The 15,356-nt window shown below is 45.3% G+C and overlaps 1 protein-coding gene across 1 annotated transcript in view; it reads right to left on the reverse strand.

The window, feature by feature from the left end:
• Window positions 1–15,356, reverse strand: part of kcnn3 (potassium intermediate/small conductance calcium-activated channel, subfamily N, member 3) — a 260,128-nt gene that overhangs the window by 76,591 nt on the left and 168,181 nt on the right. The window contains exon 6 of the mRNA XM_060920461.1: window positions 4,182–4,323. Coding sequence (XP_060776444.1) covers window positions 4,182–4,323 — 142 coding nt within the window. The remainder of the gene's footprint in view (window positions 1–4,181; window positions 4,324–15,356) is intronic.

Raw genomic sequence — 15,356 nt, forward strand, 5'->3', positions numbered from 1 at the left:
TCAGATAAGATAAGTCTTTATTGTCATTGTCACTTTTCCAAAGGTACAATGAAATTGAAGGTGCTGTTGATTCATTATGAGTTGTAGAAATAAAAAAAGAAAAAAGAAGGGGAAAAAAGAAAAAAGGGGAGAACAAATAAAGTATAAAAATAAATAGTCAAGTATACAGAGTTGCACTGTTAAAATGGTATAAACAGAATATCAACAGAAATCTATTGTATGGTTCTATATGTACACGGATTGCACTTAAAATAGTACAAACAGAATTGTTTTGGTTCTGTATGTACACAGATTGCACTGATAAGAAAATATATATTATTATTATTAGTGATGCAGTGCCTAGGGGCGGCACGGTGGTGTAGTGGTTAGCGCTGTCGCCTCACAGCAAGAGGGTCTGGGTTCGAGCCCCGTGGACGGCGAGGGCCTTTCTGTGCGGAGTTTGCATGTTCTCCCCGTGTCCGCGTGGGTTTCCTCCGGGTGCTCCGGTTTCCCCCACAGTCCAAAGACATGCAGGTTAGGTTAACTGGTGACTCTAAATTGACCGTAGGTGTGAATGTGAGTGTGAATGGTTGTCTGTGTCTATGTGTCAGCCCTGTGATGACCTGGCGACTTGTCCAGGGTGTACCCTGCCTTTCGCCCGTAGTCAGCTGGGATAGGCTCCAGCTTGCCTGTGACCCTGTAGAAGGATAAAGCGGCTAGAGATAATGAGATGAGAATGAGATGCAGTGCCTAGTTATTATTATTATTATTATAGGGGCAGCACGGTGGTGTACTGGGTAGCACTGTTGCCTCACAGCAAGAAGGTTCTGGGTTCAAGCCCAGCGGCCAACAAGGGCCTTTCTGTGTGGAGTTTGCATGTTCTCACTGTATCTGTGTGGGTTTCCTCCAGGTGCTCCGGTTTCCCCCACAGTTCAACCTAACATGTGGTTAGGTTAACATGGGACAGCCTTGGGCTGAAGTGCCCTTGAGCAAGGCACCTAACCCCCAACTGCTCCCCAGGCACTGTAGCATAGCTACCCACTACTCTGGGTATATGTGTGTACTCATTGCTCACTTGTGTGTATGTATGTGTGTGTTCACTGCTTCAGATGGGTTAAATGCAGAGGATGACTTTCACTGTGCTTGAGTGTGCATGTGATAAATAAAGGCTTCTTCTTCATCACATCACACATCACATTATCTCTAGCCGCTTTATCCTTCTACAGGGTCGCAGGCAAGCTGGAGCCTATCCCAGCTGACTACGGGCGAAAGGCGGGGTACACCCTGGACAAGTCGCCAGGTCATCACAGGGCTGACACATAGACACAGACAACCATTCACACTCACATTCACACCTACGGTCAATTTAGAGTCACCAGTTAACCTAACCTGCATGTCTTTGGACTGTGGGGGAAACCGGAGCACCCGGAGGAAACCCACGCGGACACGGGGAGAACATGCAAACTCCGCACAGAAAGGCCCTCGCCGGCCCCGGGGCTCGAACCCAGGACCTTCTTGCTGTGAGGCGACAGCGCTAACCACTACACCACCGTGCCGCCCCCTTCTTCTTCATATAATAATAAAAATTTTATTTATTTTTTTTTTACTGTGAGATACAATCTGGAAGATCGCCCACTTCTATCACAAAATGCAATATTAGATGTTTTCCATTGGGATAATAAAGCTCTGTCTATTCCAGCTACTCAAGTGGTAATGATCTCATCTCATCTCATTATCTCTAGCCGCTTTATCCTTCTACAGGGTCGCAGGCAAGCTGGAGCCTATCCCAGCTGACTATGGGCGAAAGGCGGGGTACACCCTGGACAAGTCGCCAGGTCATCACAGGGCTGACACATAGACACAGACAACCATTCACACTCACATTCACACCTACGGTCAATTTAGAATCACCAGTTAACCTAACCTGCATGTCTTTGGACTGTGGGGGAAACCGGAGCACCCGGAGGAAACCCACGCGGACACGGGGAGAACATGCAAACTCCACACAGAAAGGCCCTCGCCGGCCCCGGGGCTCGAACCCAGGACCTTCTTGCTGTGAGGCGACAGCGCTAACCACTACACCACCATGCCGCCCAGTGGTAATGATAAGATAAGATAAGATAAGTCTTTATTGTCATTGTCACTTTTCCAAAGGTACAACAAAATTGAAGGTGCTGTTGACTCATTATGAGTTATAGAAAGAAAGAAAGAAAAAAAAGGGGGGAGGACAAATAAAGTATAAAAATAAATAGTCAAGTATACAGAGTTGCACTGGTAAAATGGTATAAACAGAACATAAACAGAAATCTATTGTATGGTTCTATATGTACACGGATTGCACTTAAAATAGTACGAACAGAATTGTTTTGGTTCTGTATGTACACAGATTGCACTGATATAATGTGGTCCTATCAATAGTCACTCACATCATACTCTCAGATGAACTGTGTAGGAATTACAGCACTTTTTCATGAATAAATATCAGTCTATTTACATGGCAGTTCTTCTGCTCAGCTGTTAGAATTGTACAAAATGCCAAAGAATATATAACATAACTATAGCTAACAGGCTATTTAGCTCTGCCATATATGGCAGAGAGAGAGAGAGAAAACAAAGCTCTGATAGATACAGAGAGACTGATGGCTTCCAGTGAACAAAAAACAGATCACCCTGGCACTGCCCTCCTCCTGGCACCCAAACCCATGTACCAGTCTAACAACCTCTCTCTCTCCAACCGACACCCCTTCAGGGCGGTGGTATATTCCAACCCAGCTGGCCTTCAGTGTTGTCATAGCAACAAGTCCCATAATTCCGCCTATAGAAAGTCATTAAAATCACTCACGACAAGAAAATAAATCACAATGTCGTTTTTCTCACTCTCTGTTTCTTTCATTCTTTCAAGATGTGCTTTTTTTTTACCCTATGGCTACAGTTTCCTACACCTTTCCAGCACACAAAATGGATGGTATATCACTGTCATGAAAAATGATTTCAAAACCCTTCTGAGCAATAGTTTCTCTATGATCTATGTTGGTCTGTGCATGTGGGTGTAAGGCAGAATTAAACAGAGGCTATATTAGGTTGGGCTTTTGTGTGTGCCTGTGTGATTGTGAACACATGTGTGTGTAAGTATATGTGTAAATATGCAGTGTAATAGGATTGGAAAGGAGAAAGAGAGAAAGACTGGAAACTCATCTCATCTCATTATCTCTAGCCGCTTTATCCTTCTACAGGGTCGCAGGCAAGCTGGAGCCTATCCCAGCTGACTACGGGCGAAAGGCGGGGTACACCCTGGACAAGTCGCCAGGTCATCACAGGGCTGACACATAAACACAGACAACCATTCACACTCACATTCACACCTACGGTCAATTTAGAGTCACCAGTTAACCTAACTTGCATGTCTTTGGACTGTGGAGGAAACCGGAGCACCCGGAGGAAACCCACGCGGACAACATGCAAACTCCGCACAGAAAGGCCCTCGCCGGCCCCGGGGCTCGAACCCAGGACCTTCTTGCTGTGAGGCAACAGCACTACACCACTGTGCCACCCCAGACTGGAAACTAAGCAAATTATCTGCATGTAGTGACTAAATGCATGTTTGTGTGTGTGTAAGAGAGAAACAGACAGCTAGGCTAACAGAGAGACAGGAGCAGGGGACATATTCTCAAAACACCATGAAGCATCCACAGAGTAAATGTACGCACAAACACACTAATTCCTGAAACACACACACACGCAATATAATAAAATAATAAAAACAACCAGGCTCCTTCACAGCTCTTGTCTGACTGATAAATCCCCTTAGGCAGACGGAGAAATGTGTGTGTGTGTGTGTGGGTGGGGGTGGGGGGTTGCACCAGACACGGAGTGCCAGACAGAAAGAATCAAGAAGCTCAAATTGGCTAATCTATTCTAGCTAGAACACATTAGCAGATCCATTCAAGCTACAGCAATATGATATTGTTAATGGATCTATATTCCAGCTGTGTCTCACCACATTAGAAACTTCCAGTGTGCATCATGGGAGCACTAGCAAAACCAGGTCACGTAGAAGTACAGCATTTACTGATTCTGTCATATAGCCATATTTTTCCTTCCAAGTTGTGTTATACTGCATGTCACATAACAAAATGTAGCCATATTAATGCAATTTGTGTAATATTCACAGACCGTGTGTGTGCGCGTATGCGTGTGTGTACCATAATGCCAGTCAGAAGACACACTCCCTTGCCACAGTAGGTATGAGGCACCATGTCTCCATAACCAATGGAGAGGAAGGTGATGGAGATGAGCCACATGGCTCCCAGGAAATTGCTGGTCACATCCTGAGCATCATGGTACCTGAGAGAGAGAGGGAGATGGAGACACAGACAGAGAGAGAGAGAGAGAGAGAGAGAGAGAGAGAGAGAGAGAGCATTTTACAGTGTTGTAGGCTCTTGATGGCTAGCATTTATCTGGAAACATGTCTGGTAGAGTGCTTAGAACACAAGGACTTGTGAAGTAGGGGTGCTGAAAGGGCAGAAAAGCATTCACCCTATTATCTGGAGCTCGCGATTTCAAATCCTGATGATGCCATCCAGCCTGTGCTGTCAGCGAGCATACTCTCTCCCTCATCAATCACACTGACACTAGCCAATCATGGGTGTCTTATTCCGTATTCATACATAAGGAAGAGGGCAGATAGCACTTTCTACTGGGTGTGTTACTGGGCAGCAGTTCGAAAAAATACAGTCAGTTGGCGTCCTGTGTCTTGAAGGAAGCACATAATGGCCTTTGTCCTCCTTCGGTGGTAGATGATGTGTGATTGGGGAACCCTATCTGGTGGGTGGGAATTGGCCATTGTCATGATCCGCCCCGGACTTCCACTCCGGAGGATTTACTATCTCCCAGTTCAGCGCAATCCGGATCCGGGACGGAACTTCCATCTTGCCGGCATTCACTTCCTGGTCTGCTCTGCTGTGTATAAATAGGCCGTTCTCAAAAGGGCACTTTGCTAGAATGTCTTGTCTGTTTCTCATGCTGTCTCTGTGCCATTTTTTGCTTCCTGATTTTTGGTCTCTGTTTTGCCTTGTCTTCGCCACAGTTTTTTGTGCTCATGTTTTGTCTTTTTTTCTTGTTTTTTGCATTATGGTTGTTGTCTGAACTATTTTTCATGTTTTTTCATATTAGCACTTTGTCTACCTCGTTGTTGTCTGGATTATTTTTGCTATTTTTGTTTGTTGACTCTTTTTTTTTGGACTTTAATTAAATCATTTTTTATTCATTGGATTTTCTGGTTTGTGTTCTGCTATTGGATCCTAACTCACCACATCTCCCCACCCTTAACAGCCATGACTATATTAGGGAGAAAATTGGGGGGGGGTATTTTGAATAGATTTTCAATCTATTAATGATTGACACATCAAATCTTTTCCCCCAACCACCAGTCAGGTCTCTCCTATCAAACGACAGCTACCAACTGGATAGGGTAAAGGTGTAAGTGTGTGTTTCCTCTGAGGCATGTGAAGCCAACTACATGCATTTTTTTTCAGACTGCTGCGTCACAGGGTGTTGTAAGGCAGCTGGGCCATAGAAGGTTCACGCGTGTAAAGAAAAGTGGACAAACGTAGCATGACTTGCTCTGGGCCATAGAACGGCGTTCACGTTGCATGCTGCACACTTCACGCGTGAAGCGAGAAATGAACATGCACACTTTTTTCTAGGCGTGAAGATGGAAATTCCAGTCAATGCATGCACGACCCCAAGGTCACCGCCGCGCCAGCCAATCAGAACGGGTCTAGGGAGATAAAATGGACGACTACCGAGAAAAGTTGAAGTTTAATGGCCCAGGGTCCGGTTCTTCACGTGAACGTGTAGCGTGCAGCATGCAGCGTGCAGCGTGAACCTTCTATGGCCCAGCTGCCTAAGGCAGCTGGGCCATAGAAGGTTCACGCTGCACGCTGCATGCTGCACGCTACACGTTCACGTGAAGAACCGGACCCTGGGCCATTAAACTTCATGCTTGGATGTTCACGTGTTGCGTCTGTTCTACTTTGACCGAGTAACCAACAATATGGACTCTTCGGATGACGACGATTGCCTCATTCTGCTTTTACTGAGACAGAGGAAGAGAAAAAGGAACAGAATTTGGAGCCGAGAACACTTCCTTCTGAGAGAAACCCGTGGTGAATTTCACCGAACATTCTATAATCTGCTTGACAATCCCGATGAAGAACTATTTTTCAATTATACCATTCAATTATATTTTTTCTGAAGTTTTCCCCTGAAAGCATAGAGTTATCTCCCTAGACCCGTTCTGATTGGCTGGCGCGGCGGTGACCGCATGCATTGACTGGAATTTCCATCTTCACGCCTAGAAAAAAGTGTGCATGTTCATTTCACGCTTCACGCGTGAAGTGTGCAGCGTGCAGCGTGCAACGTGAACGCCGTTCTATGGCCCAGAGCAAGTCATGCTACGTTTGTCCACTTTTCTTTACACGCGTGTAGCGTGTAGTGTGCAGCGTGCAGCGTGAACCTTCTATGGCCCAGCTGCCTAACACACTTGGAGGACAGTGTTGTTTGCCCTCTTCCACATGCATGAGCTCATAGATGCCTATGACTGGATAGTGTTACTGTGATTGATAGTGGAGAGAAAGCATGCCACCCCTCCCACCCAAGAGCACAGCCAGTTTTGCTCCTGGCCATGAATGGCTGTGGCTTCACTGGCTAGAGAGGACACTTTTTTCTGTAGCACCCGTTGGGAGTTTCATCATTCTTTTTAAATGTTATGGAATGCCTGTGAGACTCAAGTCATCAGGACAGAGGTGTTTACACTTTCAGATTTCTCTGCAACACGACAAGCTGCTGTTTATTTTCTCATTAACTTCAAGCCAGAGAAAAAAAGACAGGCTTGTGAAGGAATGACTTTAATACTACTATAATGCCACTGATAAATAACAGGAATTAGTTATCCAATGTCAGGGCATATAGAATATATGTATCAATGTATCGTGTTGGAAAACCTACCGACTGTTACAAAGCACCTAAACTTGAGACCCCTTCCATAAATAATAAATAAATGTCTCTTAACAAAAAACTTCAATGATTATATGCTTTTCTTTATTAAACAACACATTTTGTGTTTATTATTAGGCATAGATTATGTACAGACTCTGCCATAACAAATCCCTAAGAATGGTCTGTTGCTATAGAAACAATAATGCATTAAAATGAGTACAGTCAAAAGAAAAAGAAAGTACACCCTCATTATCAGGGCCTACATAATAATTGTATGATCCTCACCAACTTCTATAAACAAACGAAATTAGCTCAGGTAACAACAAAAAAAAAGACAACAACAAAAAAAACCCATAATATTTTTCAATATTTAGTCATTTTCCCCAAAATGTAAAACAATATTCAGAAACCAGGTTGGAAAAAATAAGTACACCCTATAATTCAGTAACATTATAATGTCAAGGGGCAGAACAGTGGTGCAGTGGTTAGCACTATCACCTCACAGCAGTGGTTCCAGGTTTGAACCTTCAGGTTCCAGAAGGTTCCAGGTTTGAACCTCATGACTGATGGGGGCCTTTCTGTGTGGAGTTTGTATGTTCTCCCCATGTCTGTGTGGGTTTCCTCCGGGTGCTCCGGTTTTCTCTCACAGTTCAAAAGCATGCAAATTAGTTTAAAATACCTAGCCACTGGGGTTGCACAAGTCAGTGCATGCTTAGTGCCAATAGCAAGCCCAGAGGGTTGCGTCAGGAAGGGCATCCAATGGGAAACCTATACCAAATCAAATATGGCAACCCCTAATGGGAGCAGCCAAAAGAGTAACCACCCATAGCAACAATAACTGAAGAACCACCTATAGCAATAATAACTTCAAATAAACTTTTTATCTGTAGTTTATATTTCATTAAAAATAGTCCAAAGACAATATATCAAATGTTGAAACTGAAAAATGTTATTATTTTTTGAAAAATATATGCTCATTTTGAATATGATTTCAGCAACATGTTTCAAAAAAGTTGTGACAGGGCATGTTTACCACTGTGTTGCGTCACCTCTACTTTTAACAACACTCTGTAAATGTTTGGGAACTGAGGAGACCAGTTGGTGTAGTTTTGAAAGAGAAATGTTGTCCCATTCTTGCCTGATATACATCTTCAGCTGCTCAACAGTTCAGCATCTCTTTTGTTGTATTTTGCACTTCATAATGTGCAAAATACATTTTAAATGGGAGACAGGCCTGGACTGCAGGCAGGCCAGTTTAGCACCTGGACTCTTTTACTACAGAGCCATGCAGTTTTAATATGTGCAGTAAGCGGTCATGCTGAAAGAAGGAAGGCCTTCCCTGAAAAAGATATTGTCTGGATGGCAGCATATTGCTCTGAAAGGTGTTATATATATTTCAGCATTAATGATGTCTTCCGAGATGTACAAGCTACCCATGTCATGTGCACAAATGCACCCTCATACTATCACAGATGCTGGCTTTTGAACTGTGTACTGATAACAAGCCGGCTGGTCTTTCTCCTCTTTTGCCTGGAGGACGTGGTGTCCATGATTTCTAAAAAGAATTTCTACTTTCACTTTCTACAATTTCACTGTGTGCTTAAGTCTGTGCTTGAGTGTACGTGTGACAAATAAAGGCTTCTTGGCTACTTTTGATTCGTCAGACCTCAGGACAGTTTTTCACTTCACCTTAGTCCATTGTAAAAGAGGTCAGGCCCAGAGAAGGTGGTGGTGTTTCTGGATATTGTTTATATGGTTTTAGCTTGCATTTGTGGATGCAGTAATGAACTGTTTTCACAGACAATGGTTTTCTGAAGTGTTCCTGAGCCCATACAGTGATTTCCACTATAGACTCATGTCTGCTTTTAATGCAGTGTCGCCTGAGGGCCTGAAGATCGCAGGCATCCAATGTCAGTTTTCAGCATTGTCTCTTGCATACAGAGATTTCTCCAGATTCTCTGGATCTTTTAATGATTTTGTGTACCATAGATGATGTGATCTCCAAATTTTTTTCAATTTTACATTGAGGAACGTTATTCTGAAATTGTTGCACTGTTTGCCCATGCAGTCTTTCACAGAGTGGTGAACCCCTCCCCATCTTTACTTCTGAGAGACTCAGCCTTTGGGATGCTCTTTTTATACCCAATCATGTTACTGACTTGTTGCCAATTAACTAAATAATTTTTTTTAGCATTACACAACTTTTTCAGTCTTTTCTTGTCCCTGTCCCAACTTTACTGAAATGTGTTGCTGACATCAAATTTAAAATGAGCATATATTTTTCAAAAAACAATAAAATCTCTCAGTTTCAACATTTGAACATTTCAACATTTGTCTTTGTACTATTTTCAATGAAATATAGGGTTTCCATGGTTTGCAAATTATCGCATTCTGTTTTTATTTACAGTTTACACAGCGTCCCAATTTTTTTGGAATTGGGGTTGCATATTTATTTAGGCACTGCCTAAAAGTGGAGCTCCTGATGATTGTATGAGCAAAATATTTGCAGGGGCACAACAGCAAACTTAATAGAATAATAATATTATAGCATATGAACCATCGAATTGTGTAGTGTAGTGCATTTCACATCAATAAATTGCTGCATTGTCTTGTGACAGTGACCCCTATAATGAGATGCACATCGCAGTTACAAATACATATTTATTCCTTTCTTTGACACAACATGCCATGTGCCAGAAACAACACCATGATGTTTATTATGGTGTGACTCTGCTGGGTGCCTGGTGGACAGCAGTGAACCAGCGCTTTCACTTTATATCAATACTATGTAGATTAGATTAGATTAGATTAGATTAGATTAGATTAGATTAGATTAGATTAGATTAGATTAGATAGAACTTTATTGATCCCTTTGGGCGGGTTCCCTCAGGGAAATTAAAATCCCAGTAGCATCATTACGGGATAAACAGAGAATAGAAATAGAGAAAAAACTTCTAGATAAATTAAATTAAATTAGGTATTTGCATATACAAATATAAAAAAGAATAAGATAAGATATGGGGAAGGGGGGGAAGGGCCAACGGAAGAGGTATTGCACATTATATTGCACATTGTCCAGTATTGTTTATTGTCAGGCTAGGCTACTGCTCCTTCCCATCCTCTGTTCTCCTGTTACCCCTCCTCCCCCCAGAGAGGAGTTGTACAGTCTGATGGCGTGAGAGACAAAGGAGTTTTTAAGTCTGTTAGTCCTGCACTTGGGAAGGAGCATTCTGTCACTGAACAGGCTCCTCTGGTTGCTGATGACAGTGTGAAGAGGGTGACTAGCATCATCCATGATGTTCAGTATTTTGTCCATAGTCTTCTTCTCTGCCACCATCACCAGAGAGTTCAGCTTCATGCCGACCACAGAGCTGGCCCACCTGATCAGTTTGTCCAGCCTGGATGTGTCCTTCTTGGAAGTGCTGCCCCCCAGCACGCCACGGTGTAAAACAGGACACTAGTGACCATGGACTGATAGAACATCCACAGGAGTTTCCTGCAGATGTTAAAGGACCGCAGCCTCCTCAGGAAGTACAGCCTGCTCTGTCCCTTCCTGTACAGGTGGTTGGTGTTGTAAGTCCAGTCCAACTTGCTGTCCAGCCACAGCCCAAGGCACTTGTAGGAATCCACAGCCTCCACCTCGACTCCCTCGATCAGAACTGGTCATGACCTTGTTCTGGACCTCCCAAAGTCAATGACCAGCTCCTTGGTCTTTGAGGTGTTGAGCTGCAGATGGTTCCTGCTGCACCAAGCAGCAAAGTCCCTCACCAGGCTCCTATACTCCTCATCTCTGTCATCCCTGATACACTCCACAATGTCTGTGTCATCAGCGAATTTCTGAATGTGACACAGCTTTGAGTTGTAGCAGAAGTCCACGGTGTACAGGGTGAAGAGAAGAGGGGCCAGCACTGTGCCCTGGGGTGCTCCAGTGCTGCTAATCACAGTATCAGACATGATGTCCTTCATCCTGACGTACTGTGGCCTGTCAGTGAGGTAGCTGGAGATCCAGGTGACCAGGCAGGGGTCCACTCGCATCCTGTTCAGTTTGTCCTGAAGCATAAGGGATGGTGTTGAAGGCACTCGAGAAGTCCAAGAAGAGGATCCTCACTGTGCCATTTCCCTTATCCAGATGCAAGTGGGCTCGGTGTAGCAGGTAGAGGATGGCATCTTCCACACCAACACCTGCCCAGTACGCAAACTGCAGACAGTCCTGGGCATGTTGCACCTGGGGTCTGAGGAGGCTGAGGGAGAGCCGCTCCAATGTCTTCATCAGATGTGAAGTGAGTGCCACCGGTCGGAAGTCATTCAGTTCACTGGGCCGGTTCTTCTTGGGAACTGGAATGAGGCATGATGTCTTCCGGAGGGTGGGCACTCTCCCCAGCTGCAGGCTGAGGTTGAAAATGCATTGGAGTGGTTCACCCAGTTCAGCAGTGCAGGTCTTCAGTAGTCGTGGACACACCTTGTCTGGGCCTGCTGCTTTCCTGGGGTGAAGCTTCCTCAGTTGATCTCTGACCTGGTCTGCAGTAAAGCATGGAGGAGTCTGTGTTGAGGTGGGGGAGGAGGGGGCTACTGCAATGACTGGGGGGAGGTGTGTTGAGGGAAGAAGGAGAGATGGCTGCAGTGAGGGGGAGGGTGGGGGGGGACATGGGCTGGTTGAACTGGTTGAAGAAGTCATTCAACTCGTTCACCCTCTCCACTGTCCCCTCAATGACTCTGGTCTTTGTGTTGTGGCCTGTGATGGTTTTCACACCTTCCCAGACCTCCCTCATGCTGTTCTCCTTCAGCTTCTGCTCCACCTTTCTCCTGTAGCTGTCCTTAGCTTCCCTCACACAGCGTTTCACCTCCTCCTGTGCTACTTTCATTGCCTCCCTGTCCCTGTTCCTGAAGGCAGCCTTCTTCCTGTTGAGGACAGCTTTGACTTCCTGTGTTACCCATGGTTTGTTATTAGGGTAACACTGTACAGTCTTAGCGGGGGAAACCACGTCTGCACAGAAGTTGAGGTAATCTGTCAGACAGTGTGTCAGCCCCTCTATGTCCTCACAGTGTGGGCTAAGCAGCACATCCCAGTCTGTGGTGTCATTGCAGTCTCTGAGGGCATCTTCCATTTCAGGGGACCACCTCCTGATGGAGCTAGTTGTTGCAGGCTGCCTTTGAACCAGGGGGATGTATTTTGGCTGTAGATGAACCAGGTTGTGGTCAGACTTCCCTAGTGGGGCGAGAGGTGTGACTCTGTATTGCATCCCTCACATTAGCATACAGCAAGCCAATTGTCCTGTTGTTCCTAGTTGGACAGTCCACAGCCTGGTAAAAAGCAGCCAAAGTAGAGTCCAAAGTAGCATGATTAAAGTCCCCAGAAATGATCATAAATGCCTCAGGGTGCTGTGTCTGCAGCCTTGCTGTGACAGAGTGAATCCTCTCACATGCAGTGGCTGCATCTGCCCTCAGAGGGATGTAAACACAGATGGTGATCACGTGACTGAACTCTCTTGGCAGATAATATGGCTGCAGGCTAACGACTAGCAACTCTAAGTCCGGGCAACATAAGACTGTCTTTATGGAGATATGTCCCGGGTTACAGCAGTGGTTGTTCACATAAATGATGAGTCCCCCGCCTTTGCCTTTCCCGCATGCTTTAGTGTCTCTGTCGGCTCTCACAGCAGTGAATCCCCGCAGGTCCACGTTAGCATCCGGTACAAGGTGTGTTAGCCATGTCTCTGTAAAAATAAATAAGCTGCTCTCCCGGTAAATCCGCTGATTGTTCAGTGCGGATAGCTCGTCGACTTTATTCGGCAGGGAGTTCACATTCCCCATGCTAACAGAGGAAATGGATGGTTTGTAGCGCCGCTGGTTGTCTGCTAGCCTAGCCTTTAGCTTAGCCCCGGCTTTGCAGCCCCTGGGTTTCCTCCTCGGCTCTGCCAGGATGGGGTGTCGTATCCTGGCTTGTCCCATTGTTTTCAGGGCCAGCAGCTCCTCTCTCGAATAAGAGAGAAAACTGGCTCCTGGATGCGTGTTAAAGTTAAAAATATCCATGGGATATGAAGAAAAACACACTATGTCTTCGTAAGAAGAGCAGAAAGTAAAAAGGTGGGAAAAAGAGGTTAAAAGAGCTAAAAACTACAGAGCTACTCAAGAGGCAGCTGTCTCACACAGCGCCAAGTAACAATCAAATATCAAACTTGATATGTCAAACAGATATTTGGATACATATTTCACGTCCATGCATGTTGGTGCATGTGCAGAGCCATTAGGACTAATTACCATGCACCTGTTCCTGATTAGAGCACATAGTGCATAGGACTATCAATAACACACAGACTTTGCGAAGTGTATTCTCTGTACCCTGTGTCTGATGTTACCAAGCCTTGTATTTTGTATCAATATTCTGATTTTGACCCTGTTTATGTTTTTGGACTGTGAGTATTACATTACTTCTGATATCCTGTCTGTGCCTCACTCGACCACTGCCTGTTTTTCAACTCTGCCTTTGTCTACATTTTGGATCTGTTTGTTAGCATGTTTTCAATAAAACTCTTCCTGTGATTACATCTATCTATCGCCCTTACATGAGAAAAACTGTCAATTGTCCAACAAGCTAGTGGACAAATAAAACTGTTTTAACTAGTTTTATATGAAACTGTTGTGAATATTTTCCATAAAATGTTTTAGTAAATAATCCCATGTAATTTTTTAAAAAGCAAATTAAAAATAAGCACTGGATAAAAACACATTATCTTATGGAAATAAACACCTGACTTCAGGTGTTTATGAGATACAGTGATCAGCATAAATGAGTACACCCCCTTTGAAAAGTAACATTTTAAACAATATCTCAATGAACACAAACAAAGACAAAGTTTAATATAACATCTGTTTAACTTATAACAGTAAGGTTAATAATATAACTTAGATTACACATTTTTTCAGTTTTACTCAAATTAGGGTGGTGCAAAAATGAGTACACCCCACAACAAAACCTACTACGTCTAGTACTTTGTATGGCCTCCATGATTTTTAATGACAGCACCAAGTCTTCTAGGCATGGAATGAACAAGTTGGTGACATTTTGTAACATCAATCTTTTTCCATTCTTCAACAATGACCTCTTTTAGTGACTGGATGCTGGATGGAGAGTGATGCTCAACTTGTCTCTTCAGAATTCCCCAAAGAAAATAATTTCTTTACACCACAAAGGTGAAGGCTACAAGAAGATCAGCAAAGCTTTACTTATCAGTCAGAATACTGTCGCAAAAGTGGTACAAAAATTTAAGAAAGATGTAACTGCAACCATCTCACAGAGACGTCCAGGTCATCCACGGAAGTCAACACCTCGACAGGAGCATTGTGGCAGTGGGGGCATGGTCAAGCATCTGTCTGTGACCGGAGGGTGGAGTCAGGGAAGGTAAGTGGCAGAATCACTGCACCTGATGTCTATTAACGTGTGTTTGTGTGTCTCCCCCAGTGACCGCGCCCTATATAAGGAGAGAGAGAGTAGAGGAAAGGAGCTCTCTCCCCAACCAGACAACTGATGTGTGTGCGTGTCTGTGACTGGGAGTGTTTGTATGACAACTGAAAAGTGTCCAAATAAAGAGTTTTTGGAAACTCAGTTCTGGCCTGCCGTACTTCTGTGCTCCACCCATCCGCTCCAAGTACTACAGTGGTGCCGAAACCCGGGATGGAGCACAGAGAAGAACAACCCCATGGAGTCCTCCCCCTTCGCGGACCTGGTCCACGCCCTTGCCACGGCCCAGCAGAGCCAGCACCAGGTGCTATTCGCCCTCCGGAAGGAGCAGGAGCAAAGGTTCAAGGCCCTGGTGCTGGCGCAGCAGGAAGATCGACAGGTGTTCCGGCACCTCCTCGCGTCGGCGGGGTCCACCACCTCCACCACTGCGGGCCCTTCCTACCTCACCCTAATGAAGATGGGCCCGCATGACGACCCCGAGGCCTTCCTCACGCTCTTTGAGCAGGTGGCAGAGGCCTCAGGCTGCCCGGTGGAACAGCGCACGGTGTGCCTCCTCCCCCTGCTAACGGGCAAGGCGCAGCTGGCCGCGCTACAGCTCCCCGCCAACAGCCGGCTGGTCTACGCGGACCTCTGCCAGGCCGTCCTCCAGTGTGTGGGGCGCACCCCCGAACAACACTGACAGCGCTTCCGCGCTCTGCGCCTGGAGGAAGTCGGCGGGCCATTCGCGTTTGGCCAGCAACTCTGGGATGCCTGCTGGCGGTGGCTGAGGGCTGACAACTGCGACGCCGAGGGAATTGTCGATCAGGTGGTACTGGAACAGTTCATCGCCTGACTACCTGAAGGGACCGCGGAGTGGGTCCAGTGCCATCGCCCAGTGTCACTGGATCAGGCCATTGAGCTGGTGGAGGACCATTTGGCA

The sequence above is a fragment of the Neoarius graeffei genome, chromosome 5 (genome assembly GCF_027579695.1).
Source record: "Neoarius graeffei isolate fNeoGra1 chromosome 5, fNeoGra1.pri, whole genome shotgun sequence".
NCBI classification, from domain to species: domain Eukaryota; kingdom Metazoa; phylum Chordata; class Actinopteri; order Siluriformes; family Ariidae; genus Neoarius; species Neoarius graeffei.